At 32.4% G+C, this 24,706-nt stretch overlaps 1 protein-coding gene across 5 annotated transcripts in view; it reads left to right on the forward strand.

The window, feature by feature from the left end:
• The window catches only part of LOC143255511 (NAD(+) hydrolase sarm1-like), a 125,623-nt gene extending 103,288 nt beyond the window's left edge, over positions 1-22,335 (forward strand). For all 5 annotated transcript variants that reach the window (XM_076511292.1, XM_076511290.1, XM_076511289.1 and 2 more), the window contains exons 5-9: positions 4,393-4,628; positions 13,478-13,580; positions 15,567-15,756; positions 17,079-17,200; positions 18,052-22,335. In XM_076511292.1, coding sequence (XP_076367407.1) covers positions 4,393-4,628; positions 13,478-13,580; positions 15,567-15,756; positions 17,079-17,200; positions 18,052-18,316 — 916 coding nt within the window. In that variant the 3' untranslated portion in view covers positions 18,317-22,335. The remainder of the gene's footprint in view (positions 1-4,392; positions 4,629-13,477; positions 13,581-15,566; positions 15,757-17,078; positions 17,201-18,051) is intronic.
• Positions 22,336-24,706: the final 2,371 nt, after the last annotated feature.

Raw genomic sequence — 24,706 nt, forward strand, 5'->3', positions numbered from 1 at the left:
GGGTTAGAGGTATGTAATGGTGACTTTTCCTCTAGTCTTACACTATTAAATTAGGGGTTAGAGGTATGTAATGGTGACTTTTCCTCTAGTCTTACACTATTAAATTAGGGGTTAGAGGTATGTAATGGTGACTTTTCCTCTAGTCTTACACTATTAAATTAGGGGTTAGAGGTATGTAATGGTGACTTTTCCTCTAGTCTTACACTATTAAATTAGGGGTTAGAGGTATGTAATGGTGACTTTTCCTCTAGTCTTACACTATTAAATTAGGGGTTAGAGGTATGTAATGGTGACTTATCCTCTAGTCTTACACTATTAAATTAGGGGTTAGAGGTATGTAATGGTGACTTTTCCTCTAGTCTTACACTATTAAGTTAGGGGTTAGAGGTATGTAATGGTGACTTTTCCTCTAGTCTTACACTATTAAATTAGGGGTTAGTGGTATGTAATGGTGACTTTTCCTCTAGTCTTACACTATTAAATTAGGGGTTAGAGGTATGTAATGGTGACTTTTCCTCTAGTCTTACACTATTAAATTAGGGGTTAGAGGTATGTAATGGTGACTTTTCCTCTAGTCTTACACTATTAAGTTAGGGGTTAGAGGTATGTAATGGTGACTTTTCCTCTAGTCTTACACTATTAAATTAGGGGTTAGTGGTATGTAATGGTGACTTTTCCTCTAGTCTTACACTATTAAATTAGGGGTTAGAGGTATGTAATGGTGACTTTTCCTCTAGTCTTACACTATTAAATTAGGGGTTAGAGGTATGTAATGGTGACTTTTCCTCTAGTCTTACACTATTAAATTAGGGGTTAGAGGTATGTAATGGTGACTTTTCCTCTAGTCTTACACTATTAAATTAGGGGTTAGAGGTATGTAATGGTGACTTATCCTCTAGTCTTACACTATTAAATTAGGGGTTAGAGGTATGTAATGGTGACTTTTCCTCTAGTCTTACACTATTAAATTAGGGGTTAGAGGTATGTAATGGTGACTTATCCTCTAGTCTTACACTATTAAGTTAGGGTAGATGGCAGAGAGTAGCCTCAACTAACTACAGGCAGTAGCTTATTTTTCAGTGATCGAAGTTTATACAGAAGATATTAACTTCAAGAAACATAACAAATCTCACTATAAATACACTGTATTGATCTTAGGCCTTAAATAAATTAGTTAGAAAAAACATGAACAACCCCCATATAGTTTCAAATAATTGTTTTTTTAGTCGAGTTAATTATTTATAGACCGGATGCGTTGGGTATAATTGTTTATATCGTAAAAAGAAGTTGATATAATGTCCACCATATTGTTAGATGATGTGTGAGTGTTTTCTTATAGCAAAGCCACATTGGGCTATCTGCTGAGTCCACCGAGGGGAATCGAACCCATGATTTTAGTGTTGTAAATCCGTATATTTACCGTTATACAAGCAGGGCACATTTTAGAAGATAGATATTGTTTTCATTATGTTGGTATTCTCTGCACGGTTTCCACCACATTGTTAGAAGGTTGTTTTATTATCAAAAAATTTTATAACATGCACATGAGTAGGTGTTGAATGACAGTTTTTTTGTGGCCGCTTAGTGGTTGAAAAAGAAATAATACAAGCATAACTTAGTTACGCCATGTTATTGAAATAGTTAGAAAGTAGTTATTTGTGGTCAGTTTTTTTTCATCAGACTCCTTTTGCGAATAAACATAAGTAACACTACATTGAGAATAGAGAATCGTCGTCAGATGTAATACTAAATTTTACACATAAAGCTACAATTCTAAACCCTTTTTCTCCACTTCTGTTTAAAATAAAAATTTAAACATTACCATAGCTCACGCCACATGGGTGGATGGCTGAAAATAATTCATGCGACTGCGCAGTATTGTACGATCGATGAACTGGGGTCTAAGCCTAGTGTTAGCGTTACCAGACTTTTAGAACTATTTATTTAATAATATCATAAAGCGACCTTGGAAATAATAGTAAAATTAAGAGTAACAGAATATCTGAAGAAATAAAGAAAAAGTGAGGACTTGTTAGACGTGGACAGTGTACATCATTATACAGTATAATCATTATCTAAAGTTAATTAGATAATTAAAGTAATGAGTAAAATTGTATTTAAGAAAAATGAATCCGGTTAACGTACATGCTCCAAAATGGAGAACAAGAGCTACTTTTTTTTTTTTTCTTTAATCAGAAACAACATACTAATTGCATGTAATTACAACAAGGGAATAGATTATGCCATTGGTATAAAAATATTAGTAATTTCAAATGACTTGCAGTCAACATTAGAGTATAATTAATGCATTTACACAGCTTTGAACCGCTTCCACGCCATTTTGAAAATAATATTTTCCATATTTCTTTGATTTTGCGCTTAAATTTAAATTGTGGTTAACTGTATACAGTAGAAGTGAAACTTCTAATGGATATGCAGTTCCAGGAAGTGTATGAGATCATAGTGCTATTTAGGCTTAAAGATGATAGCAATATATAGTGTTGTACATAGCGCTATGTGAATATTAATTGTCTCTTATTTAATAATGGACGTAATTAGATCGTACTTGGCAAGAATGATACGTGGGTTGGTGTAAACGTGGGATTCTTACAGGAGGACTAATAATATCAATTTTTAATCATCTCTTGTCTAAAACAATAACGTGACCAGCCCGCAGATTTCTATTGGAAAGTAACAGAAGTAAATTAACAAGAGTAGAAATTAACAGAAGTAATATGGAGTTGAAGAAATGTCGGCGAAATACCATTCGTTCGACTGGCTCGGTATGACCAGGTGGTTAGGGCGCTCGACTCGTAATCTGAGGGTCGCAGGTTCGAATCCCCGTCACACCAAACATGCTCGCTCTTTCGGCCATGTGGGTGATATAATGTGACGGTCAATCCCACCATTCATTGGTAAAATATAGCCCAAGAGTTGGCGGTGGGTGGTGATGACTAGCTGCCTTCATTCTAGTCTTACGTTGCTAAATTAAGGACGGCTTGCGCAGATAGTCCTTGTGTAGCTTTGCGCTAAAAACAAACAAACCATTCGCTCGTCCTGACTCACGACTTAAATCAATTATTCGTAAAGTAGAATACCAAAAGCTGCGATGAATTGTATTTACAAAGGCGTATTTATTTGGACTTATGGTTCCAAAACAATGTGTTCGGCAGTTTTATTAACACAGTTGTATACTCGTGTTTCGGACGAAGTAATTTAACCTTTGGGCAGTTTGCGCATTGGTGATCAGGTAAAGTGCACACAGTGTGCGCACTTTTCAAAAAAGAAATGTTTATGAATTTGTTAACATAATATTCGGAGACAGTCAACATGTCATTCTTGGTACTTAAACATTTGCAACATGCTATTCAGTTATTCTGTTGTACGAACCTAACACACCTTTCTAACGTCTGCTGACAAAATATCTTATTTTTGGGAAATACGGCCGAAAATATCGTTAACAGCATGTGTGTATACTATTTATAAATAAAAACGTAAGAAAATTATATTTAGTTTAATCTATACTCATAAGCTGGTTGATTTTGTTTTAGTTTCCCTACAATTAAATAGTTTGCTATGACTGGACGTTGATGCTATATATATATATATATCAAATCTGTAAATATCATAACAAAAAGTTTGAATTTCTTGTTCTTCTTTCTTCTACTTATTTTTATTACATGATAAACTGATAAACTAAAACAATGGAGTCACTCAACTTCACTGTGGTGACATAGTTTCAAACGGAGTATACAGTTTTATAAGTATTATTAATAAGTAGTAGTAATAAATATATATAATTCTAGTGTAAACGATGTTAGCATTACCCCTTGAAGATAGCTTTCTTACAGAAATTTGGTGCTCTTTTAAAAGCTTAAATGCAGGGTGAAAAAAGGATTACTATCCAATAATAGATATTGAAGTTGTAGCTTGGTTATAAGTACAGCCTTCCTATGTGTATTGAAACATTGCATTACAAGAATAAACAAAGAAAGAAAGAAAAATTATTTTAAAAAAGGAAGTAATTGTCATTCCTATTACCTTGTTTGTATTGTTTTTGACAGATTGATATTAGCCATCTCTATATTTACTTCCTTCTTGAAATAGTTTCTTTACTTGGTAAATAGTTTTAAGGCATGTTTGTTTGTGTGTTGTATGATTTATTCATGTTTGAGATACTGAAACCCCTTGTTTCCTAGGTAAATGCCTGTGTGGAACTAATTCCAAATAAAAACATTTAAAATTAATACAGCAGTTTAAAGTTTTCAAATTACGTCAGAGGCTATAAACGTGAGTGGAATATTTTACAGCAACATAAAACATAATAATTGTGTTATGCCAGTAAAACATAACATTTTCTAAAACGACGACCTCGTATTTGTTCTCTGGTAGGTTCCTCAGGGAATTAAGCTTATTAAAACGTATGGCTGACTATTCGTCCTGTGATTCTACCAACTTAAACCAACTGCTGCAGGACCTTAGCTTAGAGTTTAGTCAGTATACCTATCCTATGTTACAGTGCGGTGTGGATAAAGGTACTTTGCTCCTGTTATCTGAAGAGCAGTTGGCCAAGGAATGTGGTGTGGACAACAGTATTCATCGGATAAGAATCTCCCAGGCTGTGCGAGGTAAATATTCCAATATTTTTCTTCAACTTGTGTTACATTTTATGTAGTAACAAAGTGATTTGTATGTGTTATGTTTTTGTTAGTAACATTGTGTTGTGCATGTACTACATTCTAATTAGTAACAATGTGTTCTACATATTACATATTTCCTATTGTTCAGTGAATTTAATGGCTTAATGTTTTTCTTTCTTTGATGTATATTTTTTAAAAGTAATTCTTTAGATACGTGTTAATTATAACATTCCCTTGGATATACGTTAATTATAACATTTCATTGGATACATATGTTTATTATAACAATAATACTGTGAATACATTTCTGGTAATTGCAATATTCCCTGGAATATATATATATATGTACTGTTGTTTGGATTTATATTTTGATTACAATGATTTTATATCTTGTAGATTGAATAGTTCGTCAGGAAAAACCAAATCGATAAATCCTGTGTAACTATTAGATTTTCCTATTAAGCTTTGTTTCGTGTGTATTCATCATCTCATTACATATAATTTGCAAAAGTGTGTTTTCAGTCTTAAAAATATATCACCCGATATATTAGGTTAAGTAACTCTGTTAAAATTTAGTGTTCGTATTTTTGCCGTTCACGTTCCGTTCTTCTCAAGAAAAAAAAAAGTAAAATTAAAACATTTTATCTCTCGAATAAGAAGTTAATATTACGTTAAAATATAAACGTGAAAAGAGTAACCTACTAGTGTTTAACATATAAACGTATTGGTTTCTTGTTCCAATAAATGTATGAATTTTTGAGTAAAACGTCATTAATTAGTAACATCCGATCAGAGCAAACAAAAATAAAAATCAATCCATTAATAAATAACTTCTTTATTCGTCGTTAGAGTTGGTCATAATAGGCGAACCTAATAACAAAATACATTGATATCGTTTTTTCATTATGTTATTGATTTTTTTATACCGTTTTCCAAAAATAACCGTCAGAATACGGATGAGACAACACAGTCGTGTTTGTTGCGCCATCTGTTGGGCACACTATGCGTTATAAAATGGAACAGTATAAACGTGTGAATTTACTATCGTTAGATTAATATATATGTAAAAACGGCTCGTTTGGGTCGAGAAAATATTTTACATAGAAGAGCGAACAACGTTTCGACCTTCTTCGGTCATCGTCAGGTTCACAAAGAAAGAGGTAACTGACCGGAAGCTGACCACATGTTTGGAAGGGGTTGTGTAACTGAGTGTCGGAATGTAGAGGGCGGTGTTAGATGTTTGAATATATAATTTTATTTATTTTATTATATTAATATAAGTATAAAGGTGTTCCTTTATATTGGTTTATTTTGGGTTTAAGTTGTTGTATAAATAAGGCTTCTTTAATTTTGCGTTTGTTTATGTTTGTTTCTTTATTTAGTATTTGAGTGTTTTCTATGGTTATGCTGTGTTTATTTTTATTTGACTTGCAGTGTTCGAAAACGTGTGAAGGTGACTTTTATGTTCTTTGAATCTGGTTTCCATTTTTCTACTTGTTTCTCCAATATGGAAGTCGTGGCAGTTATCACATTGTATTTCATAAATAATGTTGGTGTGGTGTTTGTCAGTGTAGTTTTTACATAGTATAGACCTCAGTTTTGTGCCTGGTTTTTGAATAAATTTGGTATTAATTAAGAATGTTCTTGTCAAGCTCAAATCTTTAAGCCTGAAGATGAAATCATTTTATTTTCAAAATACAAAATAAAGTTATTGTTAATTGTAGTTTTATTGTTTGTACGATAAAAAAAAGAAGTTAATTTAACACCTAATATTTATTTTATTTTGAGATAACCAATTTGTGGAAGGATTACAGTTTTTCTTCTCGGAGAAGGAATGTATACTTGAAAAGATCTTGATGGTTTGTTTGCCTCGGCAGTACTCTGTCCACGCGAAGAGTCGCAATTGAAAACGACACTGGCAAGCTTCATCTGTGTACGTACGAACACGAGCTTGCAACTTTCAGTTTGTTGCACATGCATAAAAAAATAAAGAAAACAATTGGAGAAATGAAATTGTAATTATCACTTGCTGCACGTAGAACATTTTCTTTTTGAATATAGGGTTGTATCTTTTACCCTAAATATACCTTATGGGTGATGCATTTTATACTTTAAAACTTACTAAACTGAAGGAATCAGGAGACGATCACAAATGGTACCACCCCCAGATGGGTGAACCAGACTATGTAACACTTTATAAAACCGATACTTAAAAGAACTTGTGTGTTAAAGAGCTAGGAATTCGAACTAGGGGGTGGGGATGTTAGACTGCCTGTGATATGTGGAAGAGAGGTTCAAAACCGAGCCGTGTGCTCATTCAAGAATAGTCCCCTCGTCGCTGTACTATCTGTTATTCTTACTCAGTTACACAAATATTGGCGATAACTAACTCTTACAGGGCGTGGCTGTAACTAGATTGTTCAGCGTGAATGGTCCGCGCATTAATCTCGATGTTTACACTGGAGTTGTAAACTTTGCGAGATTTTTTTCTGGCTCGCAGCGTGACGCGACGTCATTTCTGAGACTCCATAGACACGTGTTGTTTCTTTAACGTCTTGCATCATGACCTTAAATAAAGATATTGGTTAAATGACTTAATAATTGGTTGGTGTTACGTTTCGTTAAGTAAAGAATAATTGTAATATGCATAACTTTCTGATAGTCTGAAAAGTGGAATATTTTGGAAGAAAAATGGAACTATAAGAGGTTTAATACTGTTTTTTAAAAATTATATATATCTATCTATCAGAAATTATATATTCTGCTTGAGTTGGGTGAAAGCAAGTAGTAAGCATGTCTAGACTTACATTCAAGGATTAGTGTTTACCAGCCCTTCGTCGCAAAAACGCGTTATAAGAACGACAGATGTATCCCACACGTAGATCAGACAGGAGGCTGCTGACTAATTGTCTTTTATTTAGTCTGTCAGTTCAAAAACCTGAACCAAACATATATTGAAGATTATTGTAGTAACTTCCCTAATAGTGACTAGGTTAGTACCATGTGATATGTAGTATCTTATCTAATAGTGACTAGGTTAGTACCATGTGATATGTAGTATCTTACCCTAATAGTGACTAGGTTAGTAGCATGTGATATGTAATATCTTACCCTAATAGTGACTAGGTTAGTAGCATGTGATATGTAATATATTACCCTAATAGTGACTAGGTTAGTAGCATGCATGTGATATGTAATATCTTACCCTAATAGTGACTAGGTTAGTAGCATGTGATATGTAATATCTTACCCTAATAGTGACTAGGTTAGTAGCATGTGATATGTAGTATCTTACCCTAATAGTGACTAGGTTAGTAGCATGTGATATGTAATATCTTACCCTAATAGTGACTAGGTTAGTAGCATGTGATATGTGGTATCTTACCCTAATAGTGACTAGGTTAGCAGCATGTGATATGTAGTATCTTACCCTAATAGTGACTAGGTTAGCAGCATGTGATATGTAGTATCTTACCCTAATAGTGACTAGGTTAGTGGCATGTGATATGTAGTATCTTACCCTAATAGTGACTAGGTTAGTGGCATGTGATATGTAGTATCTTACCCTAATAGTGACTAGGTTAGTAGCATGTGATAAATAACAGGTTTCTGTAAAAAAACAAAAAATCATCTTTTTAGTAAGACTTTTCATTAAATTACCTATAGTATCAGGAAATGATAGTGGCCAATCAACAAGTGACCTGACTCATGAACTTTATACAGAAATTAAACTTTATTAATTAATAATATCTGAGTGGATTAAGATATATAATAATAACATGTTAACTACACTATCTTCTATATCCAGCATCATTTTTGGTACACTGCATTTACAGTAGGTCTTTTTTCGACATTTCTGTACCTGATTCAATAAGCACTATTAACAAATATTAAACAAAGATGCACATGTCTCATTCCGGTAGGAATTAGGTGAAGAAAATGCCTGAAAGTTCGATCGACTTGTTAGTTCTTGAATACATTTATTTACGAATGGATATGTTTTCACACCTACATACCTTTTGCGTTTAAGGGGTCATTTCCTGTTATAAGTAAGTAAAGAAGGTGAAAAAACGTATCCACCCAAACCACTACCATTATCACCACTGTAGTTAGGTAAAGAGTAAGCACAGGACATCTTTCCACGGTCGAGCATAGACAAGCGAGTGTAGAAACTGTCAGATAAATAGAAATATGTAATGATCCCCTACTGATACATGAGGGGTGAGGAGGTGAACCATACCCATGGGCTTGGCAGTCTTTGCTATATCGTTATCCCGGTTGGGCGTGGTGTGAATTAGAAAAGAGGGTGGAGGGAAGGTGTTGCGTAAGGTTTGCTAATGGCCTTGATTTTATGTCCTGTCGTATCTTGTAAACATCTGGAATATTTTTCTATGTGTCCAGAAGATATTCATGACTATTTTAGTAAATTTTGGTGTTAGTAAAATCTGTGTAATTAAAAATACGGCCAAGTTATTGTGCGAGTTATTTTAGCACAATTTTATTCATAGCGTTTTGTTTGGGAGAAACTAGCAGCTATCGACAGAGCTGTTGCATTCACTTAGGATATCACGACGCGGAAGATTACTAGTTATTTGAGAGCGGTAAAGCTGAGACCTTCAGTGTTATTTACTTAAAACTATTTACAAATCACTGCGTATAGCTCTTACCTGGAGTAACTGATTCGTTGTTCGCATGAACTATGTTCTAATCAGCGAATCAGTTCAATACGTATACAAAACAAACAAAAGTCCGCTGCTTTTGTTTTCACCGTAACGTAAAAATCATTTTGCAAGAATGTTAAGAAATAAACTGGCAAAGATATGGAATATTCTTCCTGCTATCGAGGTTAACTACTCGCAATTATCTTTCAAAGCAGCAGTGTTAAAATCTCTCTACGCCTTCGTTAGGTGAATTCTCTCATAAATAATAAAAACAAGACAACTGTAATCAAACCTTCATGTGGATCTCAACACATTTAATTCATACCTCGAATTACTACCATTTGTAGTATTTTACAGTTTGCAAAAGAACTATTCTTGGCATACTAATTATTTGCTCGTGTTTCTTGGTATTCGCTTAATTAACAGAATCAGGAAACACAACTTTAAGGCGTCGGTTCTGTATGTGCATTTTCCAAATTTGTAAAGGTTCTAAAAGAATCTGGCATAACGTTTATATAGCAGAGACCCCTTGTTTCACATGCTCGAGCGCGAAAGCTTTTTTTTTTTTTTTTTCCTAAATGATCACCTCTCTTTTTCACCTCCAGTTTTGCAGTATTCCACTTCCTTAAATCAGACCATGTTATCGTTGTTGTCATTAGCTTACTGCGTTTAGTATGAATATTTCAGCTCCTCTTTATAAGCACCTGTAATTAAATTATTTATTTATAGTTAATGTAGAAAATCAAACAAACTGCGATATTAAAATTGTCTCAAATTTTATAATAAAGGTTTACAGGACGTTCTAGTTTTTACGCGCATGTCTTATTGTGTAACAATTCAATGTTATTGGCACGCTCATTATTGCTCGACGATTCAGATTGAAGGTTCACCTGATCCGTAATAATGTATGACACGCGGTGGGAAATTACTATGGTTAAAACTATTGATTGATAGCCAGTAATTTTTTACTGCTGCATTCTAAAACTTTAATGTTACATTTAAAGGTCGTAATAATGTAAAAATAGTATAGTTTCCTCATCTGTGGCCATGCTGTAGTTTTGTGACTGTTATATGTAAAGCATGTTGTTGTTGGATAACGCATTCAGTGACCTATGTTTTTTGCTGCTCTTGGAGTCGTGTGTTAATAGTGAGTGCATAGGTTATTTTCGCGTCTATATTAGTGAGTCAATAGAATTGTAAAGCTAGCAGGAACTCGCATTACATTATATCCGTATCTAACGGAATTTATTTATAGTACGGGAAATGCTTTATTATCCGGATAGGTCTTGTGACAAGAAATTTCTATATCTTCTAATGCAAATGTTCATTGTAGTTTGGTGGCGTTGCTGTAGCAACGTGTACTGTAATTCAGGTTTAAAATACTGTGCTGATAAATGTCTTTATGCGGTTTAAGGTTGTTTTTTAACAATATTTATTATTGTTTAATATGATTTTTGTCACAGATAACAAAAAAATTGTACTTTCGAATATCAACAAGATGATAAAACCTTCCTTCAAAAATTTTGTAATAGAAACGTTTTCGTAGCCGGAATTTTCGCCTCTCAGGCATTTCCACGTCCGACGTGCCAGAATTGTAAAAATTTGTATTGTTTCATAAATATGAAAGGTGCTGTGTTCATGCACGAAGTTAAAATAGTTCTGTACGCGTGGCAAAAAAATATTGCGCATGCGTTCTATATGTGACAGTTAGCCAAAGGTAAATATTTACTGGGGTCTGAGGTAACTAAAGTTATTATCAAACTTCTTGGTATTGATAAAAATTGCTGTTAAAATATAGTTGTGGTATTTCAGTACACGTATGGTTTAAATAAAACGTAGTTCAATAATAGCTAGAGAGGTCAAGAGAGCTGTTTAAAGAAAGCCTTTCCCTCTACGGAAATGGCTTTTGTTCTTGGCTTCTCCATCCACTTGTCTCAGTTAGTGTCATAGCTGGAGTTAACCTACTGGACTAACACAAAGGGAGTTAGTCGGTGATAAGTGGAACTTGCTTGTCAGACTTTAATCTCAAAACCGGGTTGTATTGTTTGTTACTCATGTATGAGGAATGCACGGCATTTTAAGTTTGTTAGCTAAATCATTGCTATTGGGTTCCAGTTTCGGTTCTGACACTCAAGAATAAAATAATGAACCTGAGTCACGAAGTTCGCTCTCACTCAGATGTTAAACCCTATACTGTACAGTAAAATCAAGGCTTCATGAATACTCCCCCCCCCATGATGAATATAAAGAGAAAACATATTCAAAATCAAGCAGTATTTTTATTCACTGCGAGAAATTTGTTCTGTAAGGTGCTGGTTTGTATTACTTTCAATATTCGGAACATAAATAGTTTTACTCCAAATAAGTTGTTTTCCTCTCCCTGTTTGTTACAAGTATATAAAATAAGGTTATTATGTTTATATCTTTCAAAAAAACAACTCTCAGTTCTGTTCGCACTACAATATTTTAAAAATGCAAGCACTGTCATGACAATTGTTGTGAATAATAATAAGTAAATAAAGATTTATAGTTCATTCAAATAATTCATTGTTTTTAAATAGTAACTTTCGTTTTTCAGTCATGACATTCACCACCACATTCACATTTTATTAATACAACCGTTACAGAACTTGCATGTTTATATCACCCCTTGTTGTGAGTATCTTTTGTGCGTATTACGTGTTTGATATCCAGGAACAATAAAATTACGTTTACACAGTGTAAAAGTGGCTAATTTTAGATATCTTACTGAATAACATGAAAATAATTTATATTAAAAAGGTATCACTAAACATGGTATTTGATAATTAGAATACGTGAATTTTTTTTAATATTACGACAATGTAATATAATAATAGCCAGGGGGTTTGTGTGTTGTATTTAAAGGAAATTTGTATTCTATGTGTGATACACAATAGTTATCACCTAAGTATCCATTTTTTAACCCCTCGACGTCTATACCGTTGTTGTTGCACTACAATAAATATAAAATGCAACCGTTTTTATTAGTTGCGTTACCACCTTTTAAGTTTCATAGATAAGAAAAGGATAAACACATTTAGACGTTAACACAACAAATGTTTAAATTATTCTTTGAAATTTCGCCTTTAATGCTTCTTGTTGCATTATTCATCGAAGTGTTTAAAAAAACAAACGATCATAAGTTCTCTATAAATAAATACTTTGTTCGCTTTTATATTTAGCTTACGTAGGCTTCTTCGGATTTTTTTATTAGGCTTCTGGTTATACGTAATATACAATAAACACAGTTTGAGTCTCTGAGAAACTTCGTTTCTTTAGTTTCGTATATTAAAATAAGCAATGATTAAGTCTGTTAACATCTGACTTGGCTTATAGTTCTGGTTATCCCTCTCTCTCTCATAAAGATGAAATGTGTATTTGTTTTTACACTAATTTCTCAGAGGCTACTGGACCAATCTCAGCCACAATTTGTATGTAAACACTATGAACTACGGGGAATGCTCTAAGGGGTTCAGAATTGGACTTAACCCTAATTTTATTTTATAAAACCTGTTGCTTAATTACTCAGAACCTATTGAGTAATCAGAAATAATATTAGCGAGTTGATGCTTTAGCGAATGTTGAGTATTCTAAAAGAATTCAAGGTCAAAGTATGAAAGTTGCTGGATTGTTTCTTAAACAACGATGTTTTATTATGGCTGATAAGATATGAGATAGGATCACCACAAAATATGTATTTGTTGTTAGACTAAAAATCAACTCCAAATGTTGTCTATGGCAAAGCTTTGTTATAATTTTGAAATAAAGTTTATGTTCAAGTTATTACTTTGATGTATATGATTTTTCTTATACTTGCATTATTTTAATTAAGTTTAAACATTCCCTCGTCAGTTGACAGGTATCTCAGATCTTACATAATTTAAATAAGCACAGACTAGTTTCTGAGAAACTTAATACATTTCTTTAATTACATATATTAAAACAAACAATGTTTAAGTTTGTTTCTTGCTGTCTAGGCTTATGAATTTGGTTTTCCATAATATGGATAGACACAATCTGTTTCTGATAACTTAATTATTTTCGTTTGTTTCGTATATTAAAACTCTAATAATATGTAAGATGTAACAATACTTCTGATTTGCTTATTGCTGGAGTTCCTTTAAAAAATTACCTGTAATGATGAATTTTGGGAAGGCTTGGTCCAGTCTCGAACCAGTAGTGAAGAAGACATCACCAGCAACAAAAGCTTAGACGTCTTCATAAGCTACAGGAGGTCAAATGGCTCCCAGTTAGCCAGGTAAGACTTTCATACTCAATTGCTTGACAAGTGAGAAAATGAAATTTCTCTTTAGTTAAACGTCAAGGAAAACCGACTGGTATCATGATAATGATAATATTGTCTTAGGAAAACGAGCAATACAGAGTTTACAGAGAATTATCATTGAAGTTATTAATGTTTTCTTCATGTACAACTTTGCTCTCTAACAATGAACAAGACATACAACTCATAAACATTCCTAACAGCACGCTAATCACATTAAAGAGATCCATTAACAGAGAACTGTGGTCAAGTGATAATACCTTTGTCCAAAATACAGTTTGTTTCCGCATTGGCCTGGCATAGCCAGGTTAACACGGTTAGGATACTCGACTCCCAATCTGAGGGTCGCAGGTTCGAATCCCCGCTACACCAAACATGTTCGCCCTTTCAGCTGTGGGGGCGTTATAAAGTGACGGTCAATCCTATTATTCGTTGATAATAAAAGAGTAGCCCAAGAGTTGGCAGTGGATGGTGATGACTAGCTGCCTTCCCTCTAGTTTTACACTGCTAAATTGTGGACGGCTAGCGCAGATAGCCCTCGTGTAGCTTTGAGCAATATTTAAAAAATAAACAAACGTACTTTTCGCAAACTTTGAAGTAAGTAGCGCCATCTACCAAGCATATATGCCAGCGTAAGCACTTAAGTAAAACAGACTGAGAAGTAAGTGACCGTTGACTTTGACGTTTCTTAGAGTCTTGACCACTACATGGATAAACGGAGAACCCAACAAGACGTGGAGAAATAGATCCAAGAATAACACTTAATAAGTACTTCTAGGTGGTGGAGGTTTATCACGCTAGAAAATCAGTCGTATACCAACCTTTGACCTTAAAGCAACGAATACACAGATTTAGATACTTGAGCATGCCTAGTGGACAAGTGTTCACTGGAACTCATAGTGAGTGTAGATGAGTCCAGAGCTATGCATAACACACTAATGACATATGATAGTTTGGAGATTATATAGGAAACGCCGAGTAAAAGCAGAATTGTATAAATGGTTGGAATATTTCAATCATAGTTGGAGCATGTATCGTCTAGCTTCGTTTTATAACTTCTAATAAGGTCTGTGTAGGCCGATCAGAGACGGTTGGTGCTATAACGCTTTTCGTGGATTTAATCAATCATTTCATATAAATGAACGTTAATAGGATGTTATATAAAGATGGCATCAAGAGAACTTTGAAATAGAGTATTGCACATGTGGATAGCCTCGACGGTATCAGAGAACCTTAAAATAGAGTGTTGCACATGTGGTTGGGCCTTCATATAACTTAACCTGAGTTAAACCCTTGTGAAGTTAAGTCTCACTGTATGCAATGACCATACATCTTCTGGAGACTTTTTGGAATATTTACAAAAATAAAGAATAAACTAACTGCCACATTTGATCTCCGTTGACGAGGCGATAAGTTTGATGGGTTACAACGTTAGAAATCAATGTTCGATTTTTATGGTAGGTACAGAGCAGATAATCTTTACTGCGTGGTCTGTGCAGAGGAGGAGGGATCATACATTGTAATCACAAGCTCTGTGTCTTGTCCATTATTGGAATAAATGTTATACCTTTATCCTGAAGGTTTGTGGAGGATTATATATATTATTTTTTCAGTTCTTCGATTGTATTTGTTCTTTCACTATTTTTATTCTTAACCATTTTGGTCGATAATATGCATAGCTTCTTGCTTTAATGTTAAGATATAAAGATATTCCAAATATTTGCTAAAATCACCTTTGTTGTATCTTATAATTGTATTAAAACTTGAATTTTGTTATAACAAGTAAAATTATAATTGAATTAACAATAAATAAAGTTTGATAAAATACTTTTTGTTTAGTGACTGCTAGTCTTATTGTTTCAGTAACAAGTTTCTGTAGTTTCTTAAGATATTTTATAAAATATCTGTTTTGTTTTCTTTACAGTTTATAAAACTTCCTTTTTACCGCCTTTCTTTTTCTAGTTTGTTAAAAGTTCATCTACAGTTAAGAAGTTTCTCTGTTTTTATCGACGTTGAGAGGTTGGAAGCAGGAAAATTTGATAACAACCTTCTCAACAGCATAAGACAAGCCAAACATTTCCTCCTAGTCCTTACTCCAAATGCTCTAGATCGTTGCATGGGAGACACTGATTGCAAAGATTGGGTTCATAAGGTGAGGACAGTAGTTTGTTTTATAGCAAGCTTGATAAGGGTAGTAGTTTGTCTAATTGTTAGTTGGTAAGGATATAATAATTTGTACAATTGGTAGTTTGTTAAAGTTAGTAGTTTGTCTAATTGTTAGTTTGTTAAGGATAGTAGTTTGTCTAACTGTTGGCCTGATAAGTATATAATAGTTTATTTACTTGTTAGCTTGATAAGGGTAATAGTTTATTTACTTGTTAGCTTAATAAGGGTAATAGTTTATCTAATTGTTAGCTTGATAAGGCTAATAGTTTGTCTAATTGTTGGTCTGGTAAGGATATAATAATTTGTCTACTTATTATCTTGATATGGGTAGTAGTTTATTTAATTGTTAGCTTGGTAAGGACAATAGTTTGTGTATAGTTACTTTACAGAACATTTATTTATGTCAATGAAAAAATCTTTAAATTGCAATTTTAAATTATTTTGTCTTTATTTCATATTAAAAATGTGTCATTAAAATGTTTTTATACTGAATATAGTTAACAGTTTAAGCTGAAAATTGCTACAACAACTAAATTACGTTGGTGTCAATAAACTTGAGTTAAAGCAGTAATTTGAATAAAAGTGGGTAAACATACAAAGTAAATTACACTCCATATTTTACTGAAGTAAGTAAACAGTTCAGATGTTTTTCGAGTGTTTTTTCTTCTCCTAAGTGTACGTTTCACGGTTTTCTTCTTAAGTTCTTTTTTATCATGATATTACACTGCTTTTTGAATGGTTCTTTGATATTTGTAGGTATTGGCTTTTTCTCTTGACATAATTTTTGTTATTTGATCTGTACAAAGTTATTTTATTTTGTGGTTTAAAGAACCACGTTTTGGAAACGTATTTAAACCACATTTGATAACAATAAATGTCTCGCTTTAAAAAGGATATACCATTGAGTAAACACACAGCCCAAATATATAGTCAGGGGTTCAATTTTTCAATCTAGTTCAACGACAATAATAAATTTTGGGTTTTTGTTTTTCTTCTGCGAGTTAAGCTTTGAGTGATAAGCCAGCTCGTGTCTCAGATAAAGCCCAAATGAACATCCTACTTACAGTAGGGTAAATAAGTATATTATACTTCAATTAATTTATTTAAAGCACCCCATCAACTATCAACTTCGAGCCTATACAAAGTAACAAGCAAACGATAGAGAAAAATTCACAATGTACATATATCTCTATATATGTAATATGATTATATGCGACTGGTTACACACTCGCTAGCTAGAATATACTTTGTAAGGTTATTGAGGTATAATTACTGTATTTTAAAGACCGATTTCCTGCTCTTTAACAGGAAGTCGTCGAAGCGCTTCATAGTCAGTGTAATATCATTCCTATATTAGACAATTTTCAATGGCCTGAACCAGAGACCTTACCAGAAGACATGAGAGCAGTGTGTTACTTCAATGGAGTTAGGTAGGTGGCGCCATCTCCAGGATTAAATTACAAGAAAGTAATAAATTGAATTGACCTTTTTTATATGCAAAAAACGGCTCGTTTGGGTTGAGAAAATATTTTACATAGAAGAGCGAACAACGTTTCGACCTTCTATGTAAAATATTTTCTCAACCCAAACGAGCCGTTTTTGCATATAAATTTCTCAACAAGTGGGTTTCTCGACATCACTGAATTGACCTTTAATTACGTGCACTTAAGAGTTTCAATCATGTACTTATTCTAAATCAGAATAATATTAAACGACTGTAGATATATTTTAAAATAACTGACCCCGACTGAAAACTGGGAAGAATCATTTTCTAAAATACTATGATATTATTAACCAACTAATAAATTTGTCGAACCGATCAAGAAAAAGAAGAGAAAGCTGTTATTAGCATTTTTTAAATTATAAATTGAGTTAACGACAATTTCAAAATCAAGATATAAGAAATAACTACCTATCGTTAACAAAATATTAATTATATCAGACCTTTAAGTTTATGTAAAATAACTAGTTATTATAAAGAGGACAGTGCTGTTGATTTTTAAAATTGATTAATGAATTTTGTTTCAACAAGTTGTTTATAATTTACACCGGTAGCTTCTTATAATTACGTTCTAAAGTAGTGCCATCTAGACAGATTAATTTTGAATTGACGGTTTACTATTTTTAAATATCTTTACATTTGATCATAAAGAAAATTATTTTGTGTTATAACAAAGTAATTAAAATTAATTTTTGAATTTCGAGAAACTTTATAATATTACTTAGTTGAAACGCTGAGTTTTATTTGGTTTTGAATCGTTAGAATATTAACTCTTTATAGATGGATTCATGACTACCAGGATGCTTGTGTGGACAAGTTGGAGAGGTTCATGAGGGGAGAAATGAATGTTAGAAGTGATGGTCCACTAGGTCGCTATGTAGGCATGGGCCCCGGCACTCCTGGCACTCCGAGTACGACACTCAGCCGAAATGCTCTTTACCAGCGTAGTGCCAGCAACGACAGTACGAAAGGCAGTACATGTTCTGACAAGGAAGTTATAAATTGCAACGGCAATGGTAGTTCCCCAGGTGGATCTCATATCTGACACGCTTTAACATCAGATCCCCAACAAAATTAAGTCTTCTCAAGTTAGGTGATGAATTCCGTATAAATGTTGTATTATCTTCACTTTTACATTGTGATAGACAAAAGTGCACATGCTGGAAATTCGGTTTGGGTGAGGGCTTTTTAGTTTTCAACACTATACGACTTTTATTTAGACAAGCCCTGAAAGTGGCATGTTTTATAACCCCTACAGGTTACATGGTAGTGACCTCTAGTGGCTAAAATGAAAAAACAAGATTAATAATTAAAAAAAAAAAAGAGAAAGAGAGAGAAAAGGGTTTGTAATGATATAGAGTCGAAGTATATCCGAAAGCAAGGGTATGTTATTCATTATAAAATTTGTTAAATAACGTTTAGAATTAGTTTTAAAAGCCATATTTGGTTACATTGGCCTGAAAAGTTAAAACGTGGAATATTAGGACTCTTACAGGTTTTGCTAAAAAAGAAAATAATTTAATATGACATGTAGGAAAAACATTTATTGTCAACTTCATTTCCTAATACCAATAAGCCTATATAAACAAGTCACTAGCGTAAACTCTTACCCGCCAATCAAGGTCGTTTATTTTAAAGTATTAGATAAATTTAAACAAAAATAGACTAAAATGCTATTTGAATTTTTTCTATATTTTTATTAAGGTGATGGGTGTGTTTAAATGTTTGTTCACTTCACCATTACATTAGAATTTGCTCTAAAGTTAGATCATAAAATAAGTATTTATAACTTCTTTGTTCTATTACAATAACCCTAACAAGTGTAATAAGGCTTTAGGTGTTATATACGACTTTGCATTTTGTTCGAAGCTTCGTGCATGTATATGTATATATTAGGCCTATCTGAGTAGTAAGATTAAATCATATTAAATAATTAATAGATTTTAATTCATTTGCTTATAGCATTTTTAAAGAAAATAATATGATATTTAAACTAAAAACACGGGCTATTTCTAACAAAGTTTGCTATACGCTAAGGAATGCAACTTATAGAAAGTAAACTAAACACAATCATTATATCGTTCATGTATAAACTGAGGAGGAAATTTTAATTTATTAATTATTTAAATAAACTCTAAAGCCTTTAGTTTTACAAACATGCCAAATTTAACAGAGTATGTTCTCACACGCCATAGAAAGTTGAAGACTGGTATTATGACATAGTAAGTATTAGAAACAGTATATACAAATGTTATGTGATAAAACGAATAAATAATGTTTATTTTTGAAGTTGTTGGTATGTAGAGAAAAGTTTTATCTTGGAAATATATTCCAGTACTGATCATTTTCATGGCTGCTTGTTTGGTGTATTGTAGAGAATATTTTTAGGTAAGACTGAAAGCTCTTAAAATTACCTTCTGTAAGTAATGCATGTTTTACCAGTGTGGTAATTATAGGTGTTAAAACAATGTTTCACTAGGTAGTACTAGCATTAGCCTTTTAGCCCAGTTGGTCAAGCACTTACCTATGATAGGTGTCAGAGCCAAGTCAAGTAATTATATTGACATGTGTGAAATTATCACATCAACTTGCATCATTGAAAGAATAATAATAAAAAAAAACTGTTAACATGCACAACTTACGTAACAGAATTTAAATTTTATATTAATGTTTGTAAAGCATGTTGAATCTCAGAACCACTACAGACACAATGATCACACATCATAGTATTTTATATCATGTTCAGAACAGTTAGGGATATGAAGTAATATTGGTCATAGTAAAGAAGAGACATTCAAGTAAAACTGGTTGTAATAAAGAAGCGACATTCAGGTAAAACTGGTTATAGGAAAGAAGTGACATTCAAGTAAAACTGATTATTTTAAAGTAACATTGAAATCAAAGTGGTTGTAGTTAAAAAGTGAGATTCAGGTAAAACTGGTTATAGTAAAGGAGAGACATTCAAGTAAAACTGGTTATAGTAAAGAAGTGACATACAAATAAAACTAGTTGTAGTAAAGAAGTGGCATTGTAATTATTTTTCATTTAGGTGTAAATCTGGAAAAATATATTTGTGTTTGTAATAAAAATAATACACAGACATAACCAAGTGTTAGAAAAACTGTCCAGTGTTTGCTGCATTTCTTATATTTTTATCTTGCACTATGCAAAACTGGGTGTCTTATGTATTTTAATCTAAATTATTACATTACACCTGTTAAGACAACTCTACTACCGTGTTTCTCCGATAATAAGACCTACCCATAAAATAAGACCTAGTGTGATTTTTGGGGATAGTTTTAATATAAGCCCTACCCTTAAAATAAGCCCTAGTTAAGAGTGGCAGGAAGAGGAAAGAAATAAAAAAAAAAATTTATTAATTAGTTTAATTGTTAGTTCATTAGTTTGTTTAAGTATTAATCAGTTAGTTTAATAGTTTAATAATAGTTTATTTTAAATGGTTAGTTTAATAGTTTTACTTTATAACTTCATTTTTTTAATATATCAAAATAAGACATCCCCCGAAAATAAGCCCTAGTGTCATATTTTGGAGTGAAAATTAATATAAGCCCTGTCTTATTTTTGGAGAAACATGGTAAAATCTTATAACAAAGTAAATAATAAATTAAAAACTGAAACTTAAATGGAAATGTAGTGAAAAATGTTATTGTTTTCCATTATCTGCCGATTACAGTTTCAAGTTTAATTTTAGTTCTTGTTGATCCAAGGTCATCTTAAACTCTCTTATTTCCAGATAATTTTTTTAAATATTAAACTGTAATTAACAAAACACCAATAGTGATTCTATAACAAACACAATTTTTATTTCTTTCTAGGTAATAAGATTATAAAATTTTAGTACATAGGTATTCAAGTGTCAGTTACTATTCCCTTTAGTAGAGAATTCACTTGCTAGAAATCTTTACATGCCCAGACGTTTTATTTGTATAAAAACATAGCATGTGTAACTGTTGAATAAAATATTTTATATCTAGTACCTGAGAAAAAGACAAGAAAAGAAATACTTCAACAAGTTCACATGCTGTGTACAACACTTTTTTTTAATTGTTATATTTTTCTGTATTTTCATAGAAGTTGATTCACTCTGTCAGTTTTTTTAGTTCCAAATTGTTAAATTGGTTCACTGTTAATCTACTTATTATTACTGTTTTTGCTTTTACTTTTAATACTTTATTGTACAGGGTGTTCCAGTAGTCTGGATCCATAGAGAAAAATACACAATTCATTCTTAATTTATTTATTATTATATCAGTTCTTGGTATACTGCACCATTGGGGTGTTTTCTTTCCCAAAATATTTACAAATGATATTAGAAACATTTTGTTTAACTTTAAGAATATAATGTTTATTTTCTCTATCAGTCCAAACTTCTTGGACACCCAGTATATTGAATATATAACTGAAAACTCCTATGCACAAACTTTAATGGAAAAAATAAATAAATTTTACATCATTTCCTCTACTTGTATCTTCTTTTTTAACATCATTTTTAGTTTAAAAGGCAAAGAGAAGCTTGAATAATTTCTTCAGTTTAGCAGTATTATATAGTAAATTTTTAGTTAAATATTTTAGTTCTTATTGTTACCTTGCTTTTTTAATTTCATTAACATTTTATAAATTGCTTCTTTTTATCTCTCTGGTCTAGTCCAAACTAACACCCGAATAGCACTCCAGAATTATAACTTGTAAACACCGAACCAAAATAATATAGTACAATGTAAAACATAAATTCATCGATACAGCCAATTTAAACTACTATTTCCTGTATGAGTATCGGTGAAATTTGCAATTTATTAACTGATGTTGATATTAGGTTTTTGTTTTGTAAAGAATTCAGCATTTTGTGAGAATCAGGTTTGAAATTACCTTATGTACAGGGTGGTCTGTAATACTTAGGTTTTAAGTTTTCCTCGTAGGATGTTTTGCTTTATTTGTTTTCTTATTTTGAATGTGTTTTGTTTTTTTTTCATCTGTACACAGTGATTATTTACTATTTTGTACTCACACTGTCTCAAGATGTAAATAAAACATGGCATCAGTGAATTATTACATTTATGGAATAAATTAAACTCTCTTTATCAGAAATGTTCTATTGGAAAAAAAATTGTACCATAATCTACTTCTTAATTTGCTCTTTTGAAATGACAATACATAAAAAAAATGTTCTTGGTCACTAATGGCTTATAATGCTAAATTATCAGGGTCCAGTACCTCTTGTTGACAACTCATTATATGTCCTTGTGTTTACAGAGTTTGACAGGATAGGAAATATGCAAGACATCATTAAAATCAGGAAAGCATTTCTTCTACAGCATCTTCCATTAACAAAGCATGTAATACATTGTACATAGCAAATTTATAGAACATATAACAACACCATATTTAGCTAACCTAGAAATTGATGTGGTGTATCTCATCTTCCTGAAATTCCCTTAGTTTTATTATTTCTGCAATCTAGTCTTCACACAGAGTCTAGAGATGCTGCCAAAGACTTTAATATGTTTTCTGGTCCTTTTGTTTTGGTGGTTTCTGTTTACTTCTTGCAATATTATTGTGTTCACTAGTATGTCATCCTTTCTCAGCCCCTCAAAAGCTGTGAAGAATGTGGGGTGTTTGTAGTCTCTAAGCTATAAGAAGATAAAGTTTTATGTGTCACACAGGTCCTTAGTGCAGTCTTTATCATACACATTTCAAGTTGGAGAAAATGATGTAGGTAATAATCATCAATTTTTCATTGATGGTGGTTTGTTATTTTTATTTGCTACCTTTCACATATGTGATCAAAATATGGAACGAGGCTTCCATTTTTTCAGCAATTTCTCTTCAACATTTTCCAAGAGTAGGATTGATAGATCATCCAGTTATCCAAAGCTTCATCATCATCATGGTAAAATTTTAAAAGGCCATCTTTCTGACATTTCTACACATTCTTTGAATCAGGTAAAACAGCAATCCTAGGTAGTAGCATGTGGGCCTAGAGCACAGGTTACTGCATACATCTTCACTGTTTAAAATCTAGTGATCAACTTAGTATAGTCTTGTGAAGACACAATTTCAAAGCATTTTATCATAATGTACTCAAGCAATTCCTTATACATATCCTAGCTTTCCCATACATGTACAAATTTGTGATACCCTGATTATATGCAGTTGTTAAAATATAAATGGTCCCATGGCATGATTATCACCCATCTCAATTCTTCATGTGTGCTATATACCATAAGCTGGCCCTTTGCTTCAGAACCATTGCCATATATGAGGCATATTGTGTAATTACCACTAGATGTGGTTATTTAATAATCCTCATGACTATATCTTCAACAAAAATCTTGTTTTTATAGGTCTCAACAGCAAGTCTTAAAACCACTGATTTTTGTCTTATACCTCTGAAGATTCCTAGATGGCCTGTGTGGGTACTTTGCTGGGCCATCTGTGTACACGTCTTGTCCTGGCCCTTAGAGTTTCCCTAAATTTGACAACTTCAACAGTATTTCCATCAGCTTCATGACTATACTCAATGAATAAAATGGGAATTTCATGCTTAAAAATAATGTCTCCTAGGAATTGGGTGGAACTTTTAGAAAAATGAATAAAAGCTTTAGAAATTAGTAAAAACTTTAGTAAAAATTGAACACAACCTTTACAAAAACCAGTGAAACCTTAAGTTTAAAACTTTTATTGATATCTGTCATTAAACCTCTTAAACTTTCAAGTAATCTTTTTACTGCCCTCTCATTTTACCCAGTTTTTCACAACCTTTTTCACATACATGTTCACCATAACAGATTTTTTATCCACCTTATTTTGTTATAATAAGCTCTATAATTAAAGCCCCATACCATTTGAAAAAGTTCAAGTTGAATTCATTTCTTGCAAGAGTGTGAGTTTTATTTATGCTGCATTGAAAAGGAATTTTATCTTAAGATTTGCTCACAAAAAGAAGTCGACATTTATACAGTATTTTAGAAGGATTTCAAGTATACCCAAATGAAAGGCAGAAATATGAAATGTTTAAGATGAAAATGTGTTTTTGTTAATATGCTAATCACTTTGCACTCAGGCTAACTAGAGTCCAAGTTAGACTGACTAAAATAAATTCAGATACAAATCTATAGTAAAAATTTTATTTGAAGATGATTTGCATCATAAGTACTCTCATGGCTCACATTACAGATGAATTAGATTGTGTGTTTGGTTTGCTTGAATTTTGCATGTAACTAAATAAGAGCTATATGTGCTAGCCATCCCCAAGTTAAGAGGGATAGATTAGAAAGAAGGCTGCTACTCAATTGCACCTACTGCCAACCCTTAAGATACATTTTTACCAACGAAAAGTGGGATTGAGTGTTACATTATAACGCTCTCATGGCTGAAGGGTGAGCAAGTTCAGTGAAAGTGATTTGAACTTGCGACC

This window comes from Tachypleus tridentatus, chromosome 7 (genome assembly GCF_004210375.1).
Source record: "Tachypleus tridentatus isolate NWPU-2018 chromosome 7, ASM421037v1, whole genome shotgun sequence".
Lineage (NCBI taxonomy): Eukaryota > Metazoa > Arthropoda > Merostomata > Xiphosura > Limulidae > Tachypleus > Tachypleus tridentatus.